We start from the raw sequence: 21,492 nt of genomic DNA, 5'->3' as shown, positions 1-21,492 counted from the left end.
AAAAAAAAAAAATCAATTGAGGTAATGCACTACATTAACGGAATTAAGGAAAAGAAAACCACATGATCATCTCACTTGAGCAGGAAAAACATTTGGCAAAATTCAACACACTTTCATGACAAGAACATTCAAGAAACTAGGAATAGAAGGTAGCTACATCAATGTAGTAAAAGCCATATCTGAAAAATCCACAGGAGATATCATACTCAATGGTGGAAGACTGAAAGCTTTTCCTCTAGGATCAGGAGCAAAGCACAGGTCACCCTAAAGTAACAACAGAGAGAGTAGCTCTACAAAAACAAACAGACAAAAAGAGTTTATTTGGAAATGAATGATAGGTTGCAACCTGGGAATACACGTGCCATGGTGAACCATGGGGGGCCATAGGTTCACCGCCCTCCCACCCCCGGCTTGGGGCATATCTTTCCTTTTTCTCTTCTAGTTCATAATTCATAGTTGACCTTCAAGTCCCACATCAGAAATAGGAAACAGCCAAATCTCATGTGGTTCCTTGGGGCTCCCTGTACCCTGTGCTTAAATGTCAGAGCACCTTGCAGACAGCGCTTTGGCCAGTTGCCATCTGTTGGACTCTCTAGATTGTCATCTCCCCATGGCCAGGGCTGGATTTTGCAAAATGTTGTTGTTCTGGTGCTCATCGAAGCCCTGGCAGGGAGGAGGCCTTCAGAGACTGTTTACTGAAGGCAGCGGGTGGAGAGTGTCAGGCTGCCTGGTTAAATTAGATCTGCCTTTCTCAGGACAGTTCATATCTAAAGGACATGTAAGGGGCCCACTTTCTAAGTAGGGGCCCGGTCAGGCCATAGGAACTCTGGTGGTATGAGCTGGAGCCCCCTCGAATGAAGAGAAACACACAAGAAATGCCCTCATGCAACATGGCCTACTGGGGAAGGCCCTGGACTTGCACAAAAAGATGCAACGAAGCCTTTCCCAGCCTGGTTTCCTCTTACAGAGGAGGAGGCTCATATAATAGGATTCATAATATTTGCTCAGCTTAAGTGAAGAAAGTTTTGCAGAACGAATCAGGAGCAGATCTGCGCGGCTACCACCCATTCTGAGTTCCCGAGGCCAGGCTGCCCGCCTGTCGCGGCCCTGTGCACGGTATGGCCACTTTGTCCAGTCCTCCCCGCCTCCAGGGCGGGCGGCAGCTGTGCCTTATCCCGGCGTCCTGGAAAGGAGCGCCGCTGCGGAAGGAGCAACGCTGCCACGGCCACCAGAACCCGCGGCCTGCGCCACGTCCTGCTGCCGCCCTCCTGTGGCCGCTGCGAGGCGACCTCCCGGCCGTCCTGCCGGCCCCCTCCCTCGGCCGGTGACATCACCGTATTCCGGTCCCCGGCTCCTCCCGCCGCCGCGCCTGCAGCTGCAGTGACAGGCGAGCCCGGCCCGGTGGCGGAGAGGAAGTGCGGGGCCGCAGCGCCGAGCCCGTCACCGCCGAGGCCGGCTCCCCGCGGCGGCTCGGGTGACAGCGTCGCGGCCGCCGCGCACAGCGCGGAGCGCGCGCCGGGCAGAGCCGAGCGCCAGGCGGAGGCTTCAGCGCGGACGCGGGGAAAATGGCTGATGACTTTGGCTTCTTCTCGTCGTCGGAGAGCGGGGCCCCGGAGGCGCTTGAGGAGGACCCGGCGGCTGCCTTTCTGGCCCAGCAGGAGAGCGAGATCGCGGGCATAGAGAATGACGAGGGCTTCGGGGCACCTGCCCGCAGCCAGCTGGCCTCCGCGCAGCCGGGACCAGCGAGCGGGGGTGAGTCAGCGCGGTGGCCTGCGGGCTGGCGGACTCGGGCTCGCGCCGGGGACCCCGCTCGCGCAGACCCGGCCTAGGGGCCCTGCGGTAGAGTGAAGAAGGCCCGCCGTAGGCCGGCCAGGAGCAGGCCGGGCCGCGTGTGTGCGCGATCGAGGCCGGGGGAAATGGGTGGAATCTTCCCGCAGATCCCCGTCTAGGACCTCTGAGCTGGGGGATGAGCCAAGGCCTCTCCTGGGGCTGTGGATCCGGTGACTCCAGGACAGGAATTCCGTCATGACATTTCATCCCCAGGCCAGCTCCACACTGCCTGGCCCTGGAATCCAAGCCCAGCCCAGTTCTGAGAGTCTCTCCTGAGCCTTTCAGTACCCTGCTGTCCCAGGCTCCCAGCTAAGCGGTGCAGGAGTGGCCTTCTGACCCCTCAGGCTTAGCTCTCCCATCCTGGGTGCTCCAAGAACGCACAAACCTTCCTTGGAAACTGCCAGCCATTGCACAGCCACCGGGCTAAGCGTGTTAGCTACGTTTAATCATTTCATACACGTTATTGAATGCATTTCAGAGACAGCAAAACTGACGCCCAAAGAAGTACTCTATTGAAATAGTAAGTGACAGATCAAAGATTTAAACCTGTTTCTGTCAGTCTCTGCGCCCTTTCCACCTGACCTGCTGTCTTCCACATGCTTGGCTCTGAGTTTGACTCTGGGGTCGGGGCAGGGGCCTAAGGGGGCCTGAGTCAGATGCTTCCTACCCTTTAGGGGTTTGTAATCGTCTACTTAATGGTTTTCTAAAGGTGGTCCAGGGCTATGTGGCTGGCTTCCGACCTCAGGGTTCAGGGCCTGCTTCCTGCAATATTGTGTTTATCAATGCTGTTCCTGCTCTGGTTCTGACTTGAAAGAACTATCTCGTAAAATATCTAGTAAAAAAAAGTAGATATCACCTTCATGAATACATCCAAAACAGACTTCGCTTCCTGCTAATGTCATTTTGGAGGGGTTTATCGGTCTGTTGTAATAAGTGTTGGCACATGCGCGCGCGCACACACACACATACACACACACACACTCGCACACTCTCACGTGTTCACAAGGCTCTTTACACTCATATTTGTATTCATTCAACATTTGCTGAGCACCTACTGCATGCCAGGCCACTAGGGATACAGAAATGAGTAAGATAGTCCCTGTGACTGAGGAGTTTGAAGCAAGTCTGTGTCCCCTCTGTGTGAGACACGTAACAAGCCTTCTGTAGCATGTGAGCAACTGGAGGCCCAGAGAATCTGAGCCTCTCATCTAAAGTCACACAGCCGTGAGTGATGGATGTAGGGCTTGATCCCAGGCCGCCCAGCTCGGGGGCCCCATCTCTTCCAATGTTGTGGCAGTCTCTCTGGGAGGTGACGCACGTGGGAGTGAGGAGGCAGGGGTCTTTTGCCACTTGCCCAAGCCAGCAATGGAGGTCTTCGCAACAAGCAGCTTCCAGCACCGCAGCGTGGATCCTCCCTCCCATGTCCCAGGGAATTCCTAGGAAATACCTGCCCAAGTTAATGCTCTAGTGTTCATTTGTCCACACCTTCTCCCTGAGAGCACCCCTTTCCCCAGTCTGTCTTTTGAGGAGTGGAGAGGGGTATGGTGAGGTCTGGGAGGCCCTGCTGAGAGGAGCCATCATCAGAACCCCAAGCGAGAGAAGGGCAGGTGGAATTCAGGCTGAGGGTAGGCAGAGGCGCCTGGGAGTTGAGCAAATTGTGGCCTCTCCCAGGGCAGTGGGGCTCCAGGGTCTTACAGCCTAGATGGGAGGTTCCCTGTCTGGCAGGGTGGGGCAAAGATAGGCCTCAGACTCAAGGCCACAGGGAGGGAAACAGCCCTCTGAGGGTCTCCCAGATTCACAGACACTGAAGCTGCAAATGCTCAACTGCCCTCCTAGGTGGGAGTGTGGGGAGCAGGCGGGTGTTGTGGGGTGGCAGCTTAATGGGTGGCCAGACAGGGTAGAATTGACTCAGCCCAGCAGTGCTGAACAGGTAATCCTCCCCTGAGCAGGGATGAGTGCCAAGAGCCTGGATGGGGTGGAGAATAAGTGCCTCGGCCTGCTGGGAGTGGGGCGGAAGCTGGCTCCAGCAGCAGCCACCAGCCAGCCCCTCTGGGTCACCTTCTCTTGGATGTGGGGTCCTCATATTAGCAGTCCCCGTGCTGAGCGCCGTGACGCTGGGCTCCCAGATGCCCCTGGGGAAAGAGGTGTCTGGTGTGGGCCTGAGCCTGAGCCACGCTGAGTCCGTCCTCTCTGGCGGCATCTGTGGCTTGCCTGAGTGATGGACACTTTGTTTCCATTCATCAGCCTTGGGCAGGGTCCAGAAGGTTTACATTTTCACGCCCAGTTTTCTGAGCACCAGTCCTGGCTCTGACTTGCCCGTCAGTTCTGGGCAAGCCCATTTCCCTTGCTGGGCCTCAGTAAGCTCATAGGAATGTTCTGGACCATCTCTGCCCTTGTTCCAAAATGGGTCAGGCAGCTGAAGGAAGCAACACACCCAGGGGCTTATCCCTGAGACTTGCATCTGCCTCACTTCTGTTCTGCCGGCCTCTGATGTGGACTCACGATTGTGATCGTGCAGCAGACTGATCAGAGCATTGTGGGAAGAGATACTCGTAATTCTATGCGTGGGTGTATGTGGATTCCCAAAGAGGCTGAAACCTCATCTCCAGAGGAATACTCACAAGTCTGAGAGACTGGGGCAGAGAGACATTCCGAAGGTCAGAATAGGCCCTGGGCAGCTTCCTGTAGGCGGGGATGGGGGATCTGTGACTGGGGCCCGTCGGGGCAGAGTGGGGTGGTGCCATTTCTCCAGAAGGCCAAGTGTACAGCCCAGCATCCTTGTGAACAGACGCTGGTAATGTAAGGTCCTGGTAGAGGAGATGGCCCAGGAGAAGAAGCCCTTTTGTAGAAGATGCTGCCACTGAAACCCAGTCGGTCCCACCCTGATTTAGGGACCAGGACACCCATGCAGGAGATACGCTATTTGAATGAATGGGGGTGACAGCTGACAGAGTTGGTCAAAATCAGTCACTGTTTGACTCTGAAAGCAAAGTCAATTATCATTTATGTCACTCGGGGATTATTTCCATGGGATTAATTACCCCTCCCTTCAGTCCCCAGGCCTAGAGCATCGTCATTGCTGCTTACATCCCTGTCTGGCTAGTGAAGAGATATTTGTCCATCTGTGATAACCTCGCATGGCCTCCCCTGGCTCTTTGCTGGGAGGCATCGCGGTTTCTGAGCGGCCTTGCAGATGAGAGGGCCCCGCAAGAGCAACTCAACTTCCATTCAGCCAAGTCCCTGCTCACCTGGTCCGTGCAGGCGCCCTCAGCGGCTGAGTAAGATACAGAGCCTGCTAGGGGAGCACGTGGCTGCTGTGCGCACAAGTAATTGCACAAGAGGGTGGAGGGAGGCTGGACAATTTTCTGGGGCCCCCCAGAGGGGAGACCTTCCCTCAATGCCTTGGCAAGTGGAGGGCTGCCCAGAGGTAGTGGCTTGTGAACTGGACCTTGGAGAATGAACGGATCCGAAAAGGCATTCTTTAGAGAGGGCAGCAGGAAGAAAGGCATGGCAGGTAGGGAGTGGTGTGTTTGGGGAAGGTGGAAACCAGAATTTAGCGTTTGTAGGAGGGATGGGTGGGAAGTGCGTCAGGAAGAATGGGCAGGGTGAGACTGGAGATCCCCACATCCTGTGCTCCGGGGTGAGACGTCTTCACCTGGCAAATATTTGTCGAGTCCCTGTTATGTGCCAGGCACCGTTCCAGGTGCTGAGCCCCTCATGGACAAAACAAAGTCCTTGCCCTCATGGAGGGACCGTTCAAGTGGGGAAGACAGATGATAAGAACAGACGCAAGTAAACCTGCCGGGCTATATGACAACTATAGAGAAGACACTGCTGCCAGAGGGCGGCTGAGGGCGTGGTCAGGGAGGACCTCTAATCGGGTAGTGTCAGAGCAGAAGCTGCGGGGGTGCGTGGAGGGGGTGAGGGATTAGCCTTCCAGGCGGAGGGAACAGCACGTGCAAAGTCCCCAAGGCAGGAGCAGGCCCTGCAGGTCCATGGGATCCTGTGGTCCTCGGAAAATGGATCTCTTTAGGGTTCGTTTTCATTATGTTTCGAGTCAGAGGAGTGACACAGGTTATTGTGTTTTACAAAACATCTGCCCTGGCGCTTGGTCTGAAAGAGGGACAGGAGAGGGTGCAGCTGCAGTCTGGCAGACCTGGGAATGAGCAAAAGCCACGTGTTCATCCTTTCTTTCTTTAATGCATTTATTCATGTTTATTCAACAAATGGTTACTGAGCTCCTACAAAGTTGCAGTTAGCATTGCACAGCACTGGCAAAGACAGAGAGGAGGAGGAGAAAGAGAGCCAGTTATGCCTTTCCAGGCGTTTGCCACTAGCAGGGCAGACAGACCAAAGCAGCCATGCAGACACGAGGTGGTGAGGGCCTGGGCTGGGGCTGGGTGGCCAGAGAAAGGAGAGACGGCTCTGAGGGTCACTGTTGCAGCAGATGCCCCAGGAATTTGTGACTAATCAGAAGTTAGGGAAAGGAATGGGAGGAGTCACTGCTAAGGGTAAACTCAAATCCTTCTAGGAGGGGCACAAAGAGAACAAATAGGCCAGGTGGGCCTGCTGGGAGTTGCAGCTCCTGCTCTCCCAGATGGAGCGGTTGTGCAGTTGCTCCAGGTGTCACAGGGACGGGCGGAGGTGCGCAAGCCCTTCCTGCTTGTGCCTCTCAGCCCCGCCCTCAGCCTGCAGCACCTCTGCCTGCTCACCAGGTGGGGGCTCCAGGGATGATCAGCCTCTCCCAGCCTTGGCTGGTGGTCCTTTAGTTTTAGGCAGGTGAGGAGCTATTGCTGGCTGGGTGATTTTGGGCAACCGTATAGACTCACTGAGCCTCAGCTTGAGAATCTGTAAAATGGGTTGATAACAACTTCATCACAGGGCTGTGGTGAAAATCAAATGTGATAATGGCTGTGAGAGGCTTTGTGAATAGTCAAGGATTGAGCCCAAGTTATTTTTGTACCCGTTATGTCTAAGTGTGGGGGGAGATATATAGTGGGTGTACACAGAGGTTGCTCAGGGTGCTAATGTAGGACCAGCTGAACAATGAGTAATGCTATCTCCTTGTTGTCTTTCCAGCTGGTTCTGAGGACATGGGGACCACAGTCAATGGAGATGTGTTTCAGGTAAGCAAGATTCCATCTCAGCAGTGGTGAGGACCAGCAGCTTAGGTCTTGGTAACTGCCCGCCCCACCATTGGTGGCATAGGGCTCCAAGTTCTTCTGTCCTTTATGTCCGATGCATTGTCATGGGAATGTAGAGTCAGGTTCTGACTTGTTTTCTTGTCGTGTAGGGGGAGGGAATGAAGAATAAGCACCACTAGAGACAGGGATTGGTGGGGAGTGGACTCAGGTTGCCCGTGATGATGTCCAGTTTGGGGAGGGAGAGAAAAAGTGGCCCACAGTGGCACGGAAGGAGGAAGCACAGGCCCTGCCTGAGCATGTGCTGGTGGGAGGCTGAACCAAGTGGCCGTCTCCCACACGTGCGAGCACTTTAACTGGGCAAGCCCTTTGATCCAGAGCTTCCACTTCTGGGGATTTTCCCTAAGCAAATAGTTTAACAAGGACATGCAGATTCTTTGCGGGATGATTTATAATGGCAAGCTGGAAATAACCTAAGTCTCAAGCATCAGGGACTGAGTGGATCGATTGGCAAACCATGCTGTTGTTAAAAAGGGCAATCAGAGCTTCCTGTATTGACATGAAAAGATGCCGACAATACATTAAGTGAAGGAAGCAGCTTGCAGAATAATATGCACAGTCTGGTCCTGTTTTTTATTTTAAAAATATGTTTGCACAAAATATCTCAAAGGTGGTGCACCAACTGTTAACAATGGTTATTTATCTCTGAGGGTGGGTGTGGGGTGGGGTTAAGAAAAGGGCTTTCACTGGATTGTTCAAAAATCTTTACAGTGATTTTTATACCAAAAAAGTGGGGGGAACCTAGTAAGGATATTTCTAGTTAAAGACTGCTTCTCTCTGTACCCTACTAATAACCCTCCTCCCCTCATATACACACAAATTGGCTCGAGAATTTAGACTGAGAACTCAGACCACAAGTTGCATCCCTGGGAACCCAGAGATGCGACAGCTCTTACCCGCTCCCCCAGATGCCTGGGTGGGGTTAAGCCTCCGCTGAACGAGCCTTAATTCCCACTCAGATGGGGTCAAAGACCCTTGATCCCTGGGGCCGAGGCAGCGGGATCTTCTGAGCCCCATCCTGGGGAGGAGTTGGCTTCTTGAATCCTCTGGGGGAATAAACAATTCTTACTTATGTAAGAGGGATGGGCTGGTACCTTACACAGGGAAATAGGCCAAGTCCTGTTTCTGGAAAATTACTCAATTATCAGCAAGCTAGAAAAGTCGATCTCTAGGACTTTAGCAGCTTCATGTCTAGTTGGGCCTGGGAGAGCCAAAGAACGAGCATTTATTCCTGTACAGTTTGGTAGATCATTGAGACTTAGCTGCCCAGGCCCTGGACTCACACAAAAGAACTCTGCTTGACCCATAAGTCCTAAAGTAGGACCGGGCGCGGTGGCTCACGCCTGTAATCCTAGCACTCTGGGAGGCCGAGGAGGGAGGATCACTTGAGCTCAGGAGTTTGAGACCAGCTTGAGCAAGAGTGAGGCCCCGTCTCTACTAAAAATAGGAAGAAATTAGCCGGAAAAAATTAGCAGTGCGTGGTGGCACACTCCTGTAGTCTCAGCTGCTTGGGAGGCTGAGGCAGGAGGATCGCTTGAGCCCAGGAGTTTGAGGTTGCTGTGAGCTAGGCTGACGCCATGGCGCTCTAGCCCAGACAATAGAGCGAGACTCTGTCTCAAAAAAAAAAAAAAAAAGCCCTAAAGTAGACCTGGAGCTAGAGGTACATTTGGAACCTCAGAAGTACCTAGAACACTATGAGCAGGATAATTTGCCTTTTCTATAGATTAGGACCATGAAGCTCAGAGAGGTGAAGTGACTAATGCAAAGTCACACAGGAAATCAGTCAGTCTTGGAGTTTTCCATATTTGGTGGACTTGCCCCCTCCCCTGCCACTGCCTTCCTCCTCATCCCTTGGGCCTGCTTTGCATTTGGTGAACCCGAGGGCCCCGGGCTTCCTTCCCAATCTCAGCGGGAGCTCTTATTCTCACTGTTGCTAATAACAACCCAGGTGTGTTTATTTGTAAATCATTTCACATCAGTGCCCTTCTAGAATCCTTACAGGCAAGGGAGGGTTCCCAGATGAGGCGGTCACACAGAAGCTTAGTGGCAAAGCTCTGGCTCACCTGCGTGTCCTGAGCCCTGATCTGGGGCGCTTTGCGTTACCCCGCTGTTGCTGGAACTGGCTAGGTGGCCGGGTGGCAAGTGGAAAGCCCTGGCAAACACTCCTTAGGACTGGCATGGCAGGGTGTGGCCTGCACCTGCAGGGGGAGCAGGAGCCTGGGCCTGTGCCCGCCCACTGCGGTCAAGGATGCGGGCGGAGCCTGTGTGTTCCATTTCCTCTTTTCTGCAGCCTGTGGGCCACTAGGGGTCCGGCTACAAACCTGAGCCCCAACAGGGTCTAAGGTTATACCTGCCCACACCTCGTTCAGCTCCATCTAGCATTCCAGGGCAGGGACAGAAGGCCTCTGAAGGAGCCTCCCCAACCCCCGCACACTGCCATCATCCTCCTCTGAGCTGCTTAGAGGAATTGACAGCTCAGCTTGGCTTAGATTTAACTGGTCAATCCCAAAGCTGGATGTGCCTCATCCTCTTTGTCCCTGGAGTCACAGCACAGGCTTGGCCACCTTGGCCCCCGGAGGCTCTCATGGTCATGCGCAGCAGGGAGGGGTCCCTCAGGAGAGGGATTCCAGGGAGCTGGGCTGAGGGAAGCCTGGAACTGGCGGTATCGTCCTGCCTGCGGGTCCTGCTCTTTCCCAACCCCTCCTTCTCTGGAGCATGTCCGTAGGCACTGGTGAGCCCTCCTGGGCTGCCAGCCCTCCTGGCCGTGACCCAGTCTCCTCACCGGGATGCTCACGTGATTAAAGAAGAGCCCAGCTGTGGCCCCCAGCCCTCGCTGTCACTGGCAGGGTGTGGGGCGAGCGTCCCAGGGAAGAGGAGTAGCAAACTGCTTCTCAGGATCCTGCCCGCCGGCAACACCACTGTGCTCTGCTGGTTGTGGGGCCACAAGGGCCAGCAGGTAGGGGGCCCCTGCCACATGACACAGTTAGCCACAACCCTGTGCCATCCCTGCTGCCTGCACGTCCCCTGCGGGCTGCAGAGCGTTCCACAGCAGTCATCTCATGCGGGCCTTACCTCCCACCTTGACGGCATGCCGTCACTCTCATTTAACAGGCTTGAAATCCAAGCTGCCCAGGGAGGGGACTTCTCAGAGGACACGCAGCCGGTGGATGGCAGAAGGGGGACTCAAAGTCCAGTCCCCTTGATGGCGTGTCCAGTGCTTTTCCCACGCCCCCCACGCTGCTTTGTAATGGGCCATTCCTTTATTCATTTTGTTAAGGCGTATTCTGTGCGTGCCACACGCTGTGCTCGGACGGTGGGTCTGGAGGCAGGCCTGCTGGGGAGCTGGTCCTCGCAGAGCTCACTTCTAGCAGAGGACGGGGTCCTGCACAGGAGCAATGGGAGTCCTTGGACATGGGTGGGCATTGAGAGCTTAGAGTCTGAGCGCCTCCTGTGTGTCAGGCACTGTCCAAGATTACACGTATGACTTCATTTAACCCTCCCAATTCCCTGTGATGTCGGCTCTGTCGTTACTCCCCTCTTGCACGGGAGATGTGACGGCTGGCTCTAGCTGTGCAGCTAGTAAGAGAGGACTTGCATCCAGGCTCAGGGCCAGAGCCTACACTGAAGGCGGGGGACACAACAGGGAGGGGATGCTGGAAGGGGAGTTCAAGGCTGACCAGGGGGATGTGGGTGGTTCTGGCTGAGGGAACAGCACATGCAAGCGCACAGAGGGGAGGTCGCTCAGTGCGGGCTCCCCCGGAGCCTGGGGTTTGCACACAGAGGGACGTGTCAAGAGACCTGGAGAGGCCAAAGGTGCAGGGGGAGCCGTGCACAGCTCCCAGACAGGGTGCATTTGTGGGCCCCGCTGCTGGTGGTCAAGTGGCAGGCGCAGTGGTACAAATTTGGCCAGGCTTGGCACCCTAGGCCGGGGGCAGGGCCACCTCCTGACATCAGGTGTTGTGGAACACCCTGAGTGTTGCCTGGATTTGGGGTCTGAAAGTTCCCTCATGGCTGTTCCCACACCCAAACTGCAGGCAGCAGCTGCAATCTGGATGGAGTCAGAAGACCTGGGCCTCATTTTCTGGCTGTTCCCAGCCGGATGACCTCGGACTAGTCACGGAACTGCACTGAGCCTGATTTCTCTTCCGTATAGTGGGGAGTGGAAGCCCCGCCCTGCTGCCCACAGGGCTGTGAAGACAAGTGCTCTGCAGCCCTGGAAGCTCCTTGTAAATTCCCGCCCAGCCCCTGAGTGAGCCGAGGGGTGGTGTGCGGGCAGGTGGCAGAGGGAGGGGCAGGGGCGGGGACACTGGGGGAGGTGCACACAGCCTCTAGTCTTGGGAAAGTAGACTCACGGGGAGACAAAGGTGGGCGCACAATCATGTGTCACAGAAGTGACTTTGGTCCCTGTTAGCTACTGTGTGGTGAGTCTGCTCACACCCAGTAACTCAGTGTGAATCCTGGCTCTGCCACTTCCTGGCTGGGTGGCCTTGGTGCTTTGGCGCTGGAGTTTCCCTACCTGTAAAACAAGCAGAATAAAACTCACCATGTAGAGTTGTAAAGATCAAAGAAAACCATTTAATTGCAAGTTCTCTGGAGTCTCATTTTAGGGCAGGCTTTATGGAGATGCACCCTGAAGTGTGCAAATGGGAGGAGATTGCTGCCCCCGGGCCCGTCTCCCCTCTCACATCTGGTGGCATCTGTGTACTCTGGGTTCCCAAAGGCACTGGCCCCATGCGGTCCTTACGCGTGCTGGCTCCTGGCCTGGAATGCCCTTTCCTGTGTCTCTCTCTCTCTCTTTAGCTCTCGCTCTCCTCTGCCCCCAGGCAGGAATGGTCATGCCCTCCCTGTCCCCTGTCCTCCTCCTTACCTGGCCTGTGTTGCAGCAAGCTCCCCAGCCATGGTTCTCATGTGCACGGGACTCCCCCTTCCAAGCTCCTGGAAGATGGGCTGTCTTGTTCATTCCTGTCCCCACCATCCTCTCCTGAGCGTCTGTGAATTCATTCAGTAAATATTCTTGAAATCCTCCTGCAGCTAGGCCCTCCTCGTCCTGGATGCTGTATGGGACAGGCAGTCTCTGTCCTTGTGGGGCTTGTTCACTTATTTGGGGGTGGGGAGAGACAGATAGTAAATATGTAAACAAACCAGTCACTTCAGAGAGTGATACGTGCTATGAAGAAAATGAAACAGGGCAATTACTTAGAGAGGTGGTCATGGTGGGGGAGGCCTGGCTCAGAGTTGAGGCCTCAGTCAGAAGACAGGGGGAAGCCCTGGGAAGTTGTCGGCTCCAGATTCGAGAGAAAAATGTTCCAGATAGAGACCCCAAGGAGCCACAGGATGAACTTGCCTAAGGGCCAGTGTGGCACGAGTGCACGGATCAAGGACAGAAATCAGAGGCCAGGGAGAGACCAGATCAGTTGAATTGTATTCTAACCATAGTGGGGAACCTTCGGACGTCTTTTAAGTGTGACATGACAAATCTGATTTAGGCTTTGGACGGGTCATTCTGGCATTTTGTGGAGAAGGGGCTGCGGGGAGACCAGCGTCAGGCTGGTCCGAGGCGCAGGGCTGGCAGGGAAGAAGGTGGGAAGTGGTCTGATTGGGGGCACGTTTTAGAGATGGTGGTGATTGGCGCTGCCGTGGCTTGCAAGTGGGATAGGAAGGAGAAATGCAGGCTGACATGAGGTTTGGGCCCCAGCAGCCAAGTGGACTGTGGTGGCTTTTCCTGAGATGGGGAAGATGGCAGGGGAGGGGGCAGATCTGGGGAGTGGAGAGTCAAGTGCAGGCGGAGACAACTGCTGGACACCACGTGGCCGGCACGGAGGAGGGGCTCAGCACGTGCTTGCTAAAGGAGTGGGGATGGGGTGGTGGTCATTTTATTTTTATTTTTATTTCTAACTTCTCTCACCTCATAGAGAGGGGAGACATAGTCAACACAGAAACAAATAAGTCATTTTAGACAGGTAAGTGCTGTGAAGAAAATAAAACCCTGGAAAGGCCCCTCGGGATGTTGGGAGAGTCTGTAAATCGAAGTGGAATGCTGAGCAGGAAGAGGGGTAAGGGCGGCGCCCTGGCCGCGCCACCCAAGGGCTGGACCTGACCCCAAGTGCCAGGCTGCACCACCCTGTGCTGGCCCGCCCCTCCCTCACTCCCCAGGAGCTGGAGGCAGCGGCCTTGATGTTCCATCTGCGAGCTCCCCTGGCCCCCGCCGCCTCCTCTGAACCAGGCACCTGCTGGCTTTGGGGTCTTCACTCATTCAGTCACTGCTTACTGAGTACCTACTATGTGCTGGGGACAGGGGTGGGTGCCATAGGACAAAGGGCATGCCAGGCACTGTCCCATGGGGAGGAGACATTAAATAACATAGCAATCATGACAGTTTTGACAAGTGCTTGAAGGAAGAGGACAGGGAGCCCTGAAGGGCTGGAACAGGGGTTCAGAGGCTATAAACAAGGTCTGGCCCTGCCCGCCGGGAGCCCATGTTTCCTTGGGGGAGACTCACAGAAGGTGGAGAAGGTGGCGACAGGGAGGACAGAGAGGAAGGGGCATGAAACGAGCTTGGGGAATTGGGACGTATCCCTGAGCTGGTGACTGTTGAGCTGGAAACTTGAGGGAGGGAGAAAGATTTCACCAGCTAGAGCAGGGAGGGGCGACAAGTGCAGGCCGAAGGCGCCAGGAGACAGAGGGCAGCAGCCGAGTGTGGGATGGGTGCAGACAGGAATGCGAGGGCCTCTGGCATGCCAGAGCGGGCGGGGCAGGACCTGAGGCTGGATCAGAAAAGGGCTCTAGCTTTGCCAGGGCAGAGGGTGTGACATCCTTGCTGAGCTGAGCTCACAATTCCCCACGCTTTAAGTGCAGGGGAGAAGTGGGCAGAGCCCCCACTTGGGAGTCAGAGGCCTGGATTCTGGCCCCGGCTCTGCCACTATGTCGTGCCATCTCTCATGGCTTCAGTTTCCTCCCTTGTAAAATGGGAATGAACAATAATAGTAATAATTCTAGCTACCATTAACCGAGCTGTCACTCCATGCCAGGAACTCTTCTCAATGTCTTACAAATATTGTTGCAATGAATCACAACAGCAGCTCTTAGAGGTTGTCTTGCTATTGTTCCCATTTTCAGGTGAGAAAACAGAGGCCAGGCAAGGTTAAGCAACTTGCCCCAGGCCATACGCACATCTCGTAGCATCAGAAGTAGGATCTGGGCCTGCGCAGTGGCTCACGCCTGTAATCCTAGCACTCTGGGAGGCCGAGGCGGTGGATCGCTCAAGGTCAGGAGTTCGAGACCAGCCTGAGCAAGAGCGAGACCCCATCTCTACTAAAAATAAAAATTAGCTGGACAACTAAAAATACATAGAAAAAATTAGCCGGGCATGGTGGCGCATGCCTGTAGTCCCAGCTACTCGGGAGGCTGAAGGCAGGAGGATCGCTTGAGCCCAGGAGTTTGAGGTTGCTGTGAGCTAGGCTGATGCCACAGCACTCTAGCCAGGGCAACAGAGCCAGACTCTGTCTCAAAAAAAAAAAAAAAAAAGAAGTAGGATCTGGACCCCAAGAGCCTGGCGGTGGAGTCCACACTGTCCACCACGGCGTGGTCTTAGCCACGGTCGTCCTGCGTGTCAGGGCTGCTTGCCCACTCAGCAAGTGTCCACTGAGCACCTGCTGTGTGCCCAGCACTGTGCTGGGCTCTGGGGACACAGAATGAATGGGACGGATAAGGTCCCTGCTGTCTTAAAGGTGACATCTGATGGAGGAGACAATGAACAAATAAACACATTATAAAGTGAGGTCCGTTCAGACTGTGTAAGTGTCGTGAGTTAATACAGATACGACAGAGAGTGACTTTAATCATAGTAAACGGGATTCACTGTGTGCCAAGAAGTTTTCTAAGTTCTTTATTTTTCTTTTAACTCATTGCATCTTTATATCAACCCTGTGGGGTGTGTCCTATTATTTAGCCCATTTTATGATGAAGAAAGTGGCTGACACCACGGTTTCTTGAGTCCCCTGCTTTTGAGGTGTAAATGAGTGTCGCTGTCCTAGGGGCAATGGTTCAGGCATAGAGAGGTTGAATAACTTGCCCGGGATCACACAGCGGGAGGAGAGTTGCTGGCAGAGGGAACAGCAAGTGCAAAGACAGGGCGTGGTCAGAGGACTCGGTGGGTATGGGGTAGTTTGAGGCTGTTGAGTTATCCGGATGTGAGGGGTGCCTTGGTACTCGGTCCCCAGTGGGGGCAGGCGTGACGGGCTGTGTACACTGCTGCCTGTTTGTGTCCTAGGAGGCTAACGGTCCTGCCGACGGCTATGCCGCGATCGCCCAGGCTGACAGGCTGACTCAGGAGCCCGAGAGCATCCGCAAGTGGAGAGAGGAGCAGAGGAAACGGCTGCAAGAGCTGGGTGAGGGCAGGGCTGAGGCGGGAGCTGGGCTGGCTGTGTGGGACGTGGCGGGTGGAGCGGGGAGGCCTTAGGGCACGTGGAGCCCCACGCAGCCTCACTGCGGGACTGGGGGAGGCTGGCCCTGGGCTGCCTGGCAGGCGCGAGGCAGGAGCAGCCAGGGCAGCTGGGTCTGTGCCACCCAACTGATGAGCTGCCTCTCCTCCTGGCGGGGTCACAGACGCTGCCTCTAAGGTGACAGAACAGGAGTGGCGAGAGAAGGCCAAGAAGGACCTAGAGGAGTGGAACCAGCGCCAGAGTGAGCAAGTTGAGAAGAACAAGATCAACAACCGGTGAGAGGAGCTGTGGGGACAGGAAGGGGCTGTGGGGACAGGAGTGGGCTGTGGGGACAGGAGGATGCTGTGGGGACAGGAGGGGGCTATGGGGACAGGAGGGGGCTGTGTGGACAGGAGGGGGCTATGGGGACAGGAGGAGGCTATGGGGATGGAGGGGCTATGGGGATGGAGGGGGCTGTGTGGACATGAGGATGCTGTGGGGACAGGAGGAGGCTGTGGGGACAGGAGTGGGCTGTGGGGACAGGAGGTGGCTATGGGGATGGAGGGGCTGTGGGGACATGAAGGAGCTGTGGGGACAGGAGGGGGCTGTGGGGACAGGAGGGGGCTGTGGGGACATGAGGAGGCTGTGGGGACAGGAGGATGCTATGGGGACAGGAGGTGGCTATGGGGACAGGAGGAGGCTATGGGGATGGAGGGGCTGTGGGGACAGGAGGGGGCTGTGGGGACAGGAGGAGGCTGTGGGGACAGGAGGGGGCTATGGGGACAGGAGGATGCTGTGGGGTAGGAGGGGACTGTGGGGACAGGAGGAGGCTGTGGGGACAGGAGGGGGCTGTGGGGACAGGAGGGGGCTATGGGGACAGGAGGATGCTGTGGGGTAGGAGGGGACTGTGGGGACAGGAGGAGGCTGTGGGGACAGGAGGGGGCTGTGGGGACGGGGGGGCTGTGGGGATGGGGGGGCTGTGGGGACACGAGAGGAGCTCTGGGGACCTGAAGGGGCTAAGCGGTCATGAGAAGAATTATGGGGACTTGAGGCAATCCATGGGGACAGTGACAGGAGCTATGGCAGGGAGGACCTTCTTAAGGGTAGGAGAGTTGGTGGCAGGAGCAGGAGAGGAGAAACTGTACCCCCAGGGCTCGTCCTCAGGTGCCCACGGCGTCCCGTGCCCCTTGGCGCTGCTCCACCGTGGAGGCTCGGCTCCTCTGCACCGGGGAGAGGAAGCTGGTGTTTCCTCCGCTGATGAGGTCCCGGGTCCCATCCTGCAAGCCTACTCTCTGGGGGCCCAGCTGCCAACAGTGAGGCCCGGGCGCCTGGCCAGGGTTAGGGCGGAGCGAGCACTGGCCTGGCTCCGTGAGGAATCCACCTGTGCCCAGGGTTTTACTGCTTGTAGAAATGCCAGCGCGGCCACTCATAGTGGCTAAAGGTTGAAAGGAAATAGTGGCCCGTGGAACTGAAAAGGCCGGGGCTAGGATCGTAGGCACAGGGGCAGCACGGGCTGAAACGAAGCCCATCGGCACTCACTTTTGCTGCCGCTCAGCTCTGCTTTCCTCTGTGCTGGCTTCACTCTTGGGCACACGCCCCTGGTATGGGGGACAATGATGGCCGTTAGCAGCTCCATAGTTTTGCCCTGTTCTCTTGGCAGCTCCAGTGAAACTAGGTCCAGCCAAAGTCCCTGGCCTGACCCTCACTGGTCTGGCTTGGGTCGTGTGCCCGTGCCAGGCTGTGACTGGAGCCAGCGGAGGGATGTTCTGATCGACCCATCCCGGGCAATAGTCCCATTCCTTGGCTTGTGCACGGGGATCAGTCCCACCCAAACCCCAGGGACTGAAGTGAGGGCGCCTCACCTAGTAGAGGACATTCCGGGAGAAGGGGGTCAGATGGTGGGTGGACAGGGACAGCAGATGCCCACCAGAGAACACCTTTGTGGAAATGGGCTCAGACTGGACATTGTCCAGGGTGCCCTGTCTCTGAGGCTGTGCTCCTGGAAGGTACAATCTTCCAGGAAGGGACAGGCCCCCTCTGGAAAACCGCCACTCTTCTGTTCAAGAAACTGCTGCGTGCCAGGCTCTGGGCTGGGCACCGAGGAGGTAGAGATAAGGAGGACCCAGTTGTATGTCCTCCAGGAGCTGAGAGGAGAGAATCGCAGGTACTGCTGAGCTAGAACCCAGGAGGGCCCTCTGCACAGAGGCCGTGGAAGCAAGGGAAGCTAGGAAGCCGGTGGGGCAGGCACCTCCGTGTCTGGGGACTTGGGCTTTGGAGGATGACTAGGAGTTCATCAGGAAAAAAAGGGCAGGGGGTAGGGGAGGGCATTCTAGACCTGGGAACAACATGTTACGAAGGAAAGGATGTGGTGTATTGGGCCACAGGGGGTCAGGGAGTGGTAGCAGAGAAGGGAGGAAGCGGGGGTCACGAGGTGAGGGCCTTGGATAATAAGGTTGGGTAGAGACATAGGCAGTGGGGAGCCACTGAAGGTTTTTGAGCAAGAGGAGGAATACGGTCAGGGCTGTTTTCGAAAGGCACTGGGGCTGGGGTGGAGGATCCCCACTCTCCTCTCTGGGGCTGTGGATCGCTGCTGAGCCTCCAGAACTGTGCTTCCTAACACCTCTCCCGCTGGAGGTATTAATGCCGTCTCTCTTTCTTTTTAACCCTCTGCCTGCCTGTCTGTCTTGCTGTCTGTCCTCCCCACCTAACCCCTTCCCCTGACCTGTTCCTCAAGGATCGCTGACAAAGCATTCTACCAGCAGCCAGATGCTGATATCATCGGCTACGTGTATGTGTCCCTTTTGCTCCTCTGTTGGGGCAGCTGGAGAGGTGCTGCCCGTGTGTGGCCGGCACAGTTTCTTGAGTCTCCTGCTTGTGTGGTATAACCGAGTGTGGCTGGGCTTGGGGCAATGGTCAAGGCGGGTGCAGGCTGCATCAGAGCCCTGCAGGGTGGAGGCAGAGAGAATGGCTGGCCATTCCTGTGTGGGAGGGGCAAGCAGCCCCAGCGCCCTCCCTCCGAGGTGCCTGTGCGGCTGGGTGAGCGGGTGGGGTGAAGGGGTCTTTTATTGAGCAAAATACACAGGGAGCACAGGATGCTGGAGGCATATGAAGAGGAATGAGATGCCCTTATGTGCACATCTGGCCCCACACCCCGGCCTCCAAGTGCACTGACTTTGGCCACGAGCCCCTGCCCAGGCCACATGGGCCCCCTCACATGTTCCAGGCTTGGGGTCTAGTTGGTACTATGACTAATCTAGGCCTGGGATGGCAAACAGGTTTCATCTCGTGCCACCCTCAGTTGATGGGTAGTGACAGCCTGGAGGGTGGTGTTGGGAACCCAGAAGCTGCAGGGAAAATGCAGTGAGTGGCGTCCACCATGTGTATGCCAAGTGCTTGCCGATCCTCACTTGGGGTGCGCCCTCGTGACCTCTGATGCGGCCGTGGCTTAGCCTTCCCTCATGGAGCACAGGCCACACCAGGGCCCTCCTCTCCTCCCTCCCGTCCACTCTGCCATCCCGCCAGCACTCACTGGCGCTTACCCTGTGCCAGACTCTGGCCAGATAGGAGTGAGGTACACACAGGCCGTCCCCCGAGGTGCTCATGGTCTGGAGCATGTTGTGATAAGAGCCTCATGGAAGAACACAGCAAGCTCTGGAAGGAGCCCTGGTGTAGACTCTCCCTCCCTCCTGGGGGCGGGCCAGCGCAGGCTTCGGAGATGTGGGACCTTCTGCCCGACCTTAAAGTGTGAGGAGTTTTCCAGGTGGGGCGGGGTGGGGAGGGAAGGAGGGGAAGCAGCTGGGGCAAAGACGTGGAGACAGGAATGACCCTGCTGCCTGCAGTGGCCAGGGCTGAGGGGACGGGTGGGAGCTGAGGCTGGGAGGTGGTCAGCTTGTGGCCGGTTGCAAAGCGCCAGTTGTGCCAGGCTAAGAAGCTTGGAGTCGATCCAAGCAATGGGGAGCCGTGGGAGGTTTCCAGCAGGGGCTGAGGATGCCAGATGGGCATGGGTGCTGTGGAACACCGCAGGGGGGTCAGTGCTCCTATTGAGCCTGAGGAAATCGCCCAGGGGGCACCCGAGACAGCCCTGAAGAGAGGGAGAGTCTACACCAGGGCTTCTCAGACTTCCATGTGCCTATGAATTACCAGGCGAGCTTGAGAAACCAGATACAGATTCTGATTCGGTAGGACTGTGGTGAGACCCAAGATTGTGCATTTCTCACGGGTTCCATGGTGATGCTGATGCCACTGGGCCGCGGACCACACCTTGAGCTACATGGGCAGAAGGGAGCCTCTTGACCCTGAAGGGCCAGCTCCTAGGACAGCTCCCTTCACTCCCTCACCATCCAGCTCCGCACACGCACTTTGCGTTTCCCCGAGCCTGCCCACACTCACCACCTCAGTGGATTCTTCGGTAGGGAGTGAGCACACAGCCTGTAAGCAACATCTTCCTTGGCGCAATCTGTGGGGATCACACGGGGAGGTCCCCACCATCAGCCGGTGCCTGGCATGTGGCAGAACTGGTCCTGCTTGAGCTGCAGAAGAGGCTTCCAAGAAAAGAAAGGGACTTTCCAGGGTCCCTTGCTGACCAAACAGGACACAGACCCAGCCCTCCCCACTTAAGAATCCTTTATTATCTTTCTATTACTCTCATGTTTAGATTTTGCACACTGTACTGTATTTACTATACTTTGTTTCTCCATTGTCCCTTAATCAGTGGCATCTATAACTGCCAACCAGAACTTCTGATGATAAGGCCACCAATTTTCATCCTAACTTGATTCTAACCAAAAGCAAAGTCTCCAGTGGAGCATTCCCCAGGCCGTGGCTCCATGGAGACAACAGTCATTCCGGGCTAAAGAGGGCTCTGTAGTCACATATGCTTGGGACGTGCTGGGTTCTCTATCCACACGCTCCACCTCGGAGGTTCAGGATGCGCATTAGCACGTTAACGGCTTTGAAAGTCTTGGTATAAAGATTCTCTTTAACTGATTTTTTCATATATATTTGGCCACAATCCTTTTCTGGAGCCTCCTTATACAGAACATTTAGGCAACGCTGAACTAGGTGCTTCATGTAGTTAGGTGGTGAGTCAATGTCGTATCTGCCAAATTTTTGGAAATGTTGAAAACAGCTACAATTCTGCGTTAGTTCCTCCAAGGGCCTTTAGGTGTCGGGAGCCTCAGGTTGGGAACTCCTGATGGGGAGGTAACCTAGGTCGGGAAGACCCTTCTGAGGAGGTGAATGAGAGCTGCACTGAGACCCAAATGACAAGAAGCAGCGAGCCATGGGCAGGTCTGGGGGAAGAGCATTCCAGAAAGAGGTGATAGCAAGTGCAAAGGCTCTGAGGCCGAACCAAGCTAGATTTCCTTTTATGCCAAGGCTGTCCTGGAAAGCCGAGGTCAGAGGGCACAGGGCTGGGGAGGAGACCTCTGGACAAAGTGCCCCAGGGTAGGCTGGGCAGAGCAGCCTTGCTCAACGGGAGCAGAGCAGCACTGACCCAGGGGGAAGGTGAACAGCTATGAAACCTCTGTCCTGCTTCCACCTGCAGGGCGTCGGAGGAGGCTTTCGTGAAGGAATCCAAGGAGGAGACCCCAGGCACAGAGTGGGAAAAGGTGGCTCAGCTATGTGACTTCAACCCCAAGAGCAGCAAGCAGTGCAAAGATGTGTCCCGCCTGCGCTCGGTGCTCATGTCCCTGAAGCAGACGCCGCTGTCCCGTTAGGTGCCTGTCATAAGCATGGCCACAAAGTATGGGCCGGGCCTGGGCAGAGGAGGGGCAGCTGCTTTGGCCAGGGTGGAAACTGTCTCCAGCAGCTGCTGCACACAGCCTATTCCATTCTTCTCCATCTCCCGGGGTTGGAAAGGGGGACCCTCACCCCTCTAGCCCCTTACTCCCACCTGGCCCTGTGGTCCAGCCCCTCACACCTCCTCTCAGTCCACTCGATTGTGACTGTCCCTCCTGATGTATTTTTTTTCTTGGCTTAAAGGATGTGTTGTTAACTCTTTTTACACTTATTTATTATCATTCTCATTTCTCTGGAAGCCA

At 55.9% G+C, this 21,492-nt stretch overlaps 1 protein-coding gene across 1 annotated transcript; it reads left to right on the top strand.

Moving 5' to 3' along the window:
• The first annotated feature begins 1,300 nt into the window (after positions 1–1,300).
• On the top strand, positions 1,301–21,492 carry CLTB (clathrin, light chain B). Its single transcript, XM_012659491.1, has 5 exons — positions 1,301–1,752; positions 6,910–6,956; positions 15,301–15,418; positions 15,636–15,747; positions 20,997–21,492. Exons 1-5 carry the CDS (start codon positions 1,566–1,568, stop codon positions 21,166–21,168), a joined length of 636 nt encoding a protein of 211 aa, XP_012514945.1. The 5' UTR covers positions 1,301–1,565; the 3' UTR covers positions 21,169–21,492.

The sequence above is a fragment of the Propithecus coquereli genome, unplaced genomic scaffold, assembly GCF_000956105.1.
Source record: "Propithecus coquereli isolate 6110/MARCELLA unplaced genomic scaffold, Pcoq_1.0 Scaffold619, whole genome shotgun sequence".
Classification (NCBI taxonomy): domain Eukaryota; kingdom Metazoa; phylum Chordata; class Mammalia; order Primates; family Indriidae; genus Propithecus; species Propithecus coquereli.
This window is presented reverse-complemented; position numbering and strand designations above follow the sequence as displayed.

Bases quoted from the DNA above. Each gene is read 5' to 3' on its own strand.
- CLTB (XM_012659491.1), top strand. From the start codon at position 1,566: ATGGCTGATGACTTTGGCTTCTTCTCGTCGTCGGAGAGCGGGGCCCCG. The intron at 1,753-6,909 runs GTGAGTCAGCGC...TTGTCTTTCCAG, and splicing joins GCCGGGACCAGCGAGCGGGG to CTGGTTCTGAGGACATGGGG. The intron at 15,748-20,996 runs GTGAGAGGAGCT...TTCCACCTGCAG, and splicing joins AAGAACAAGATCAACAACCG to GGCGTCGGAGGAGGCTTTCG.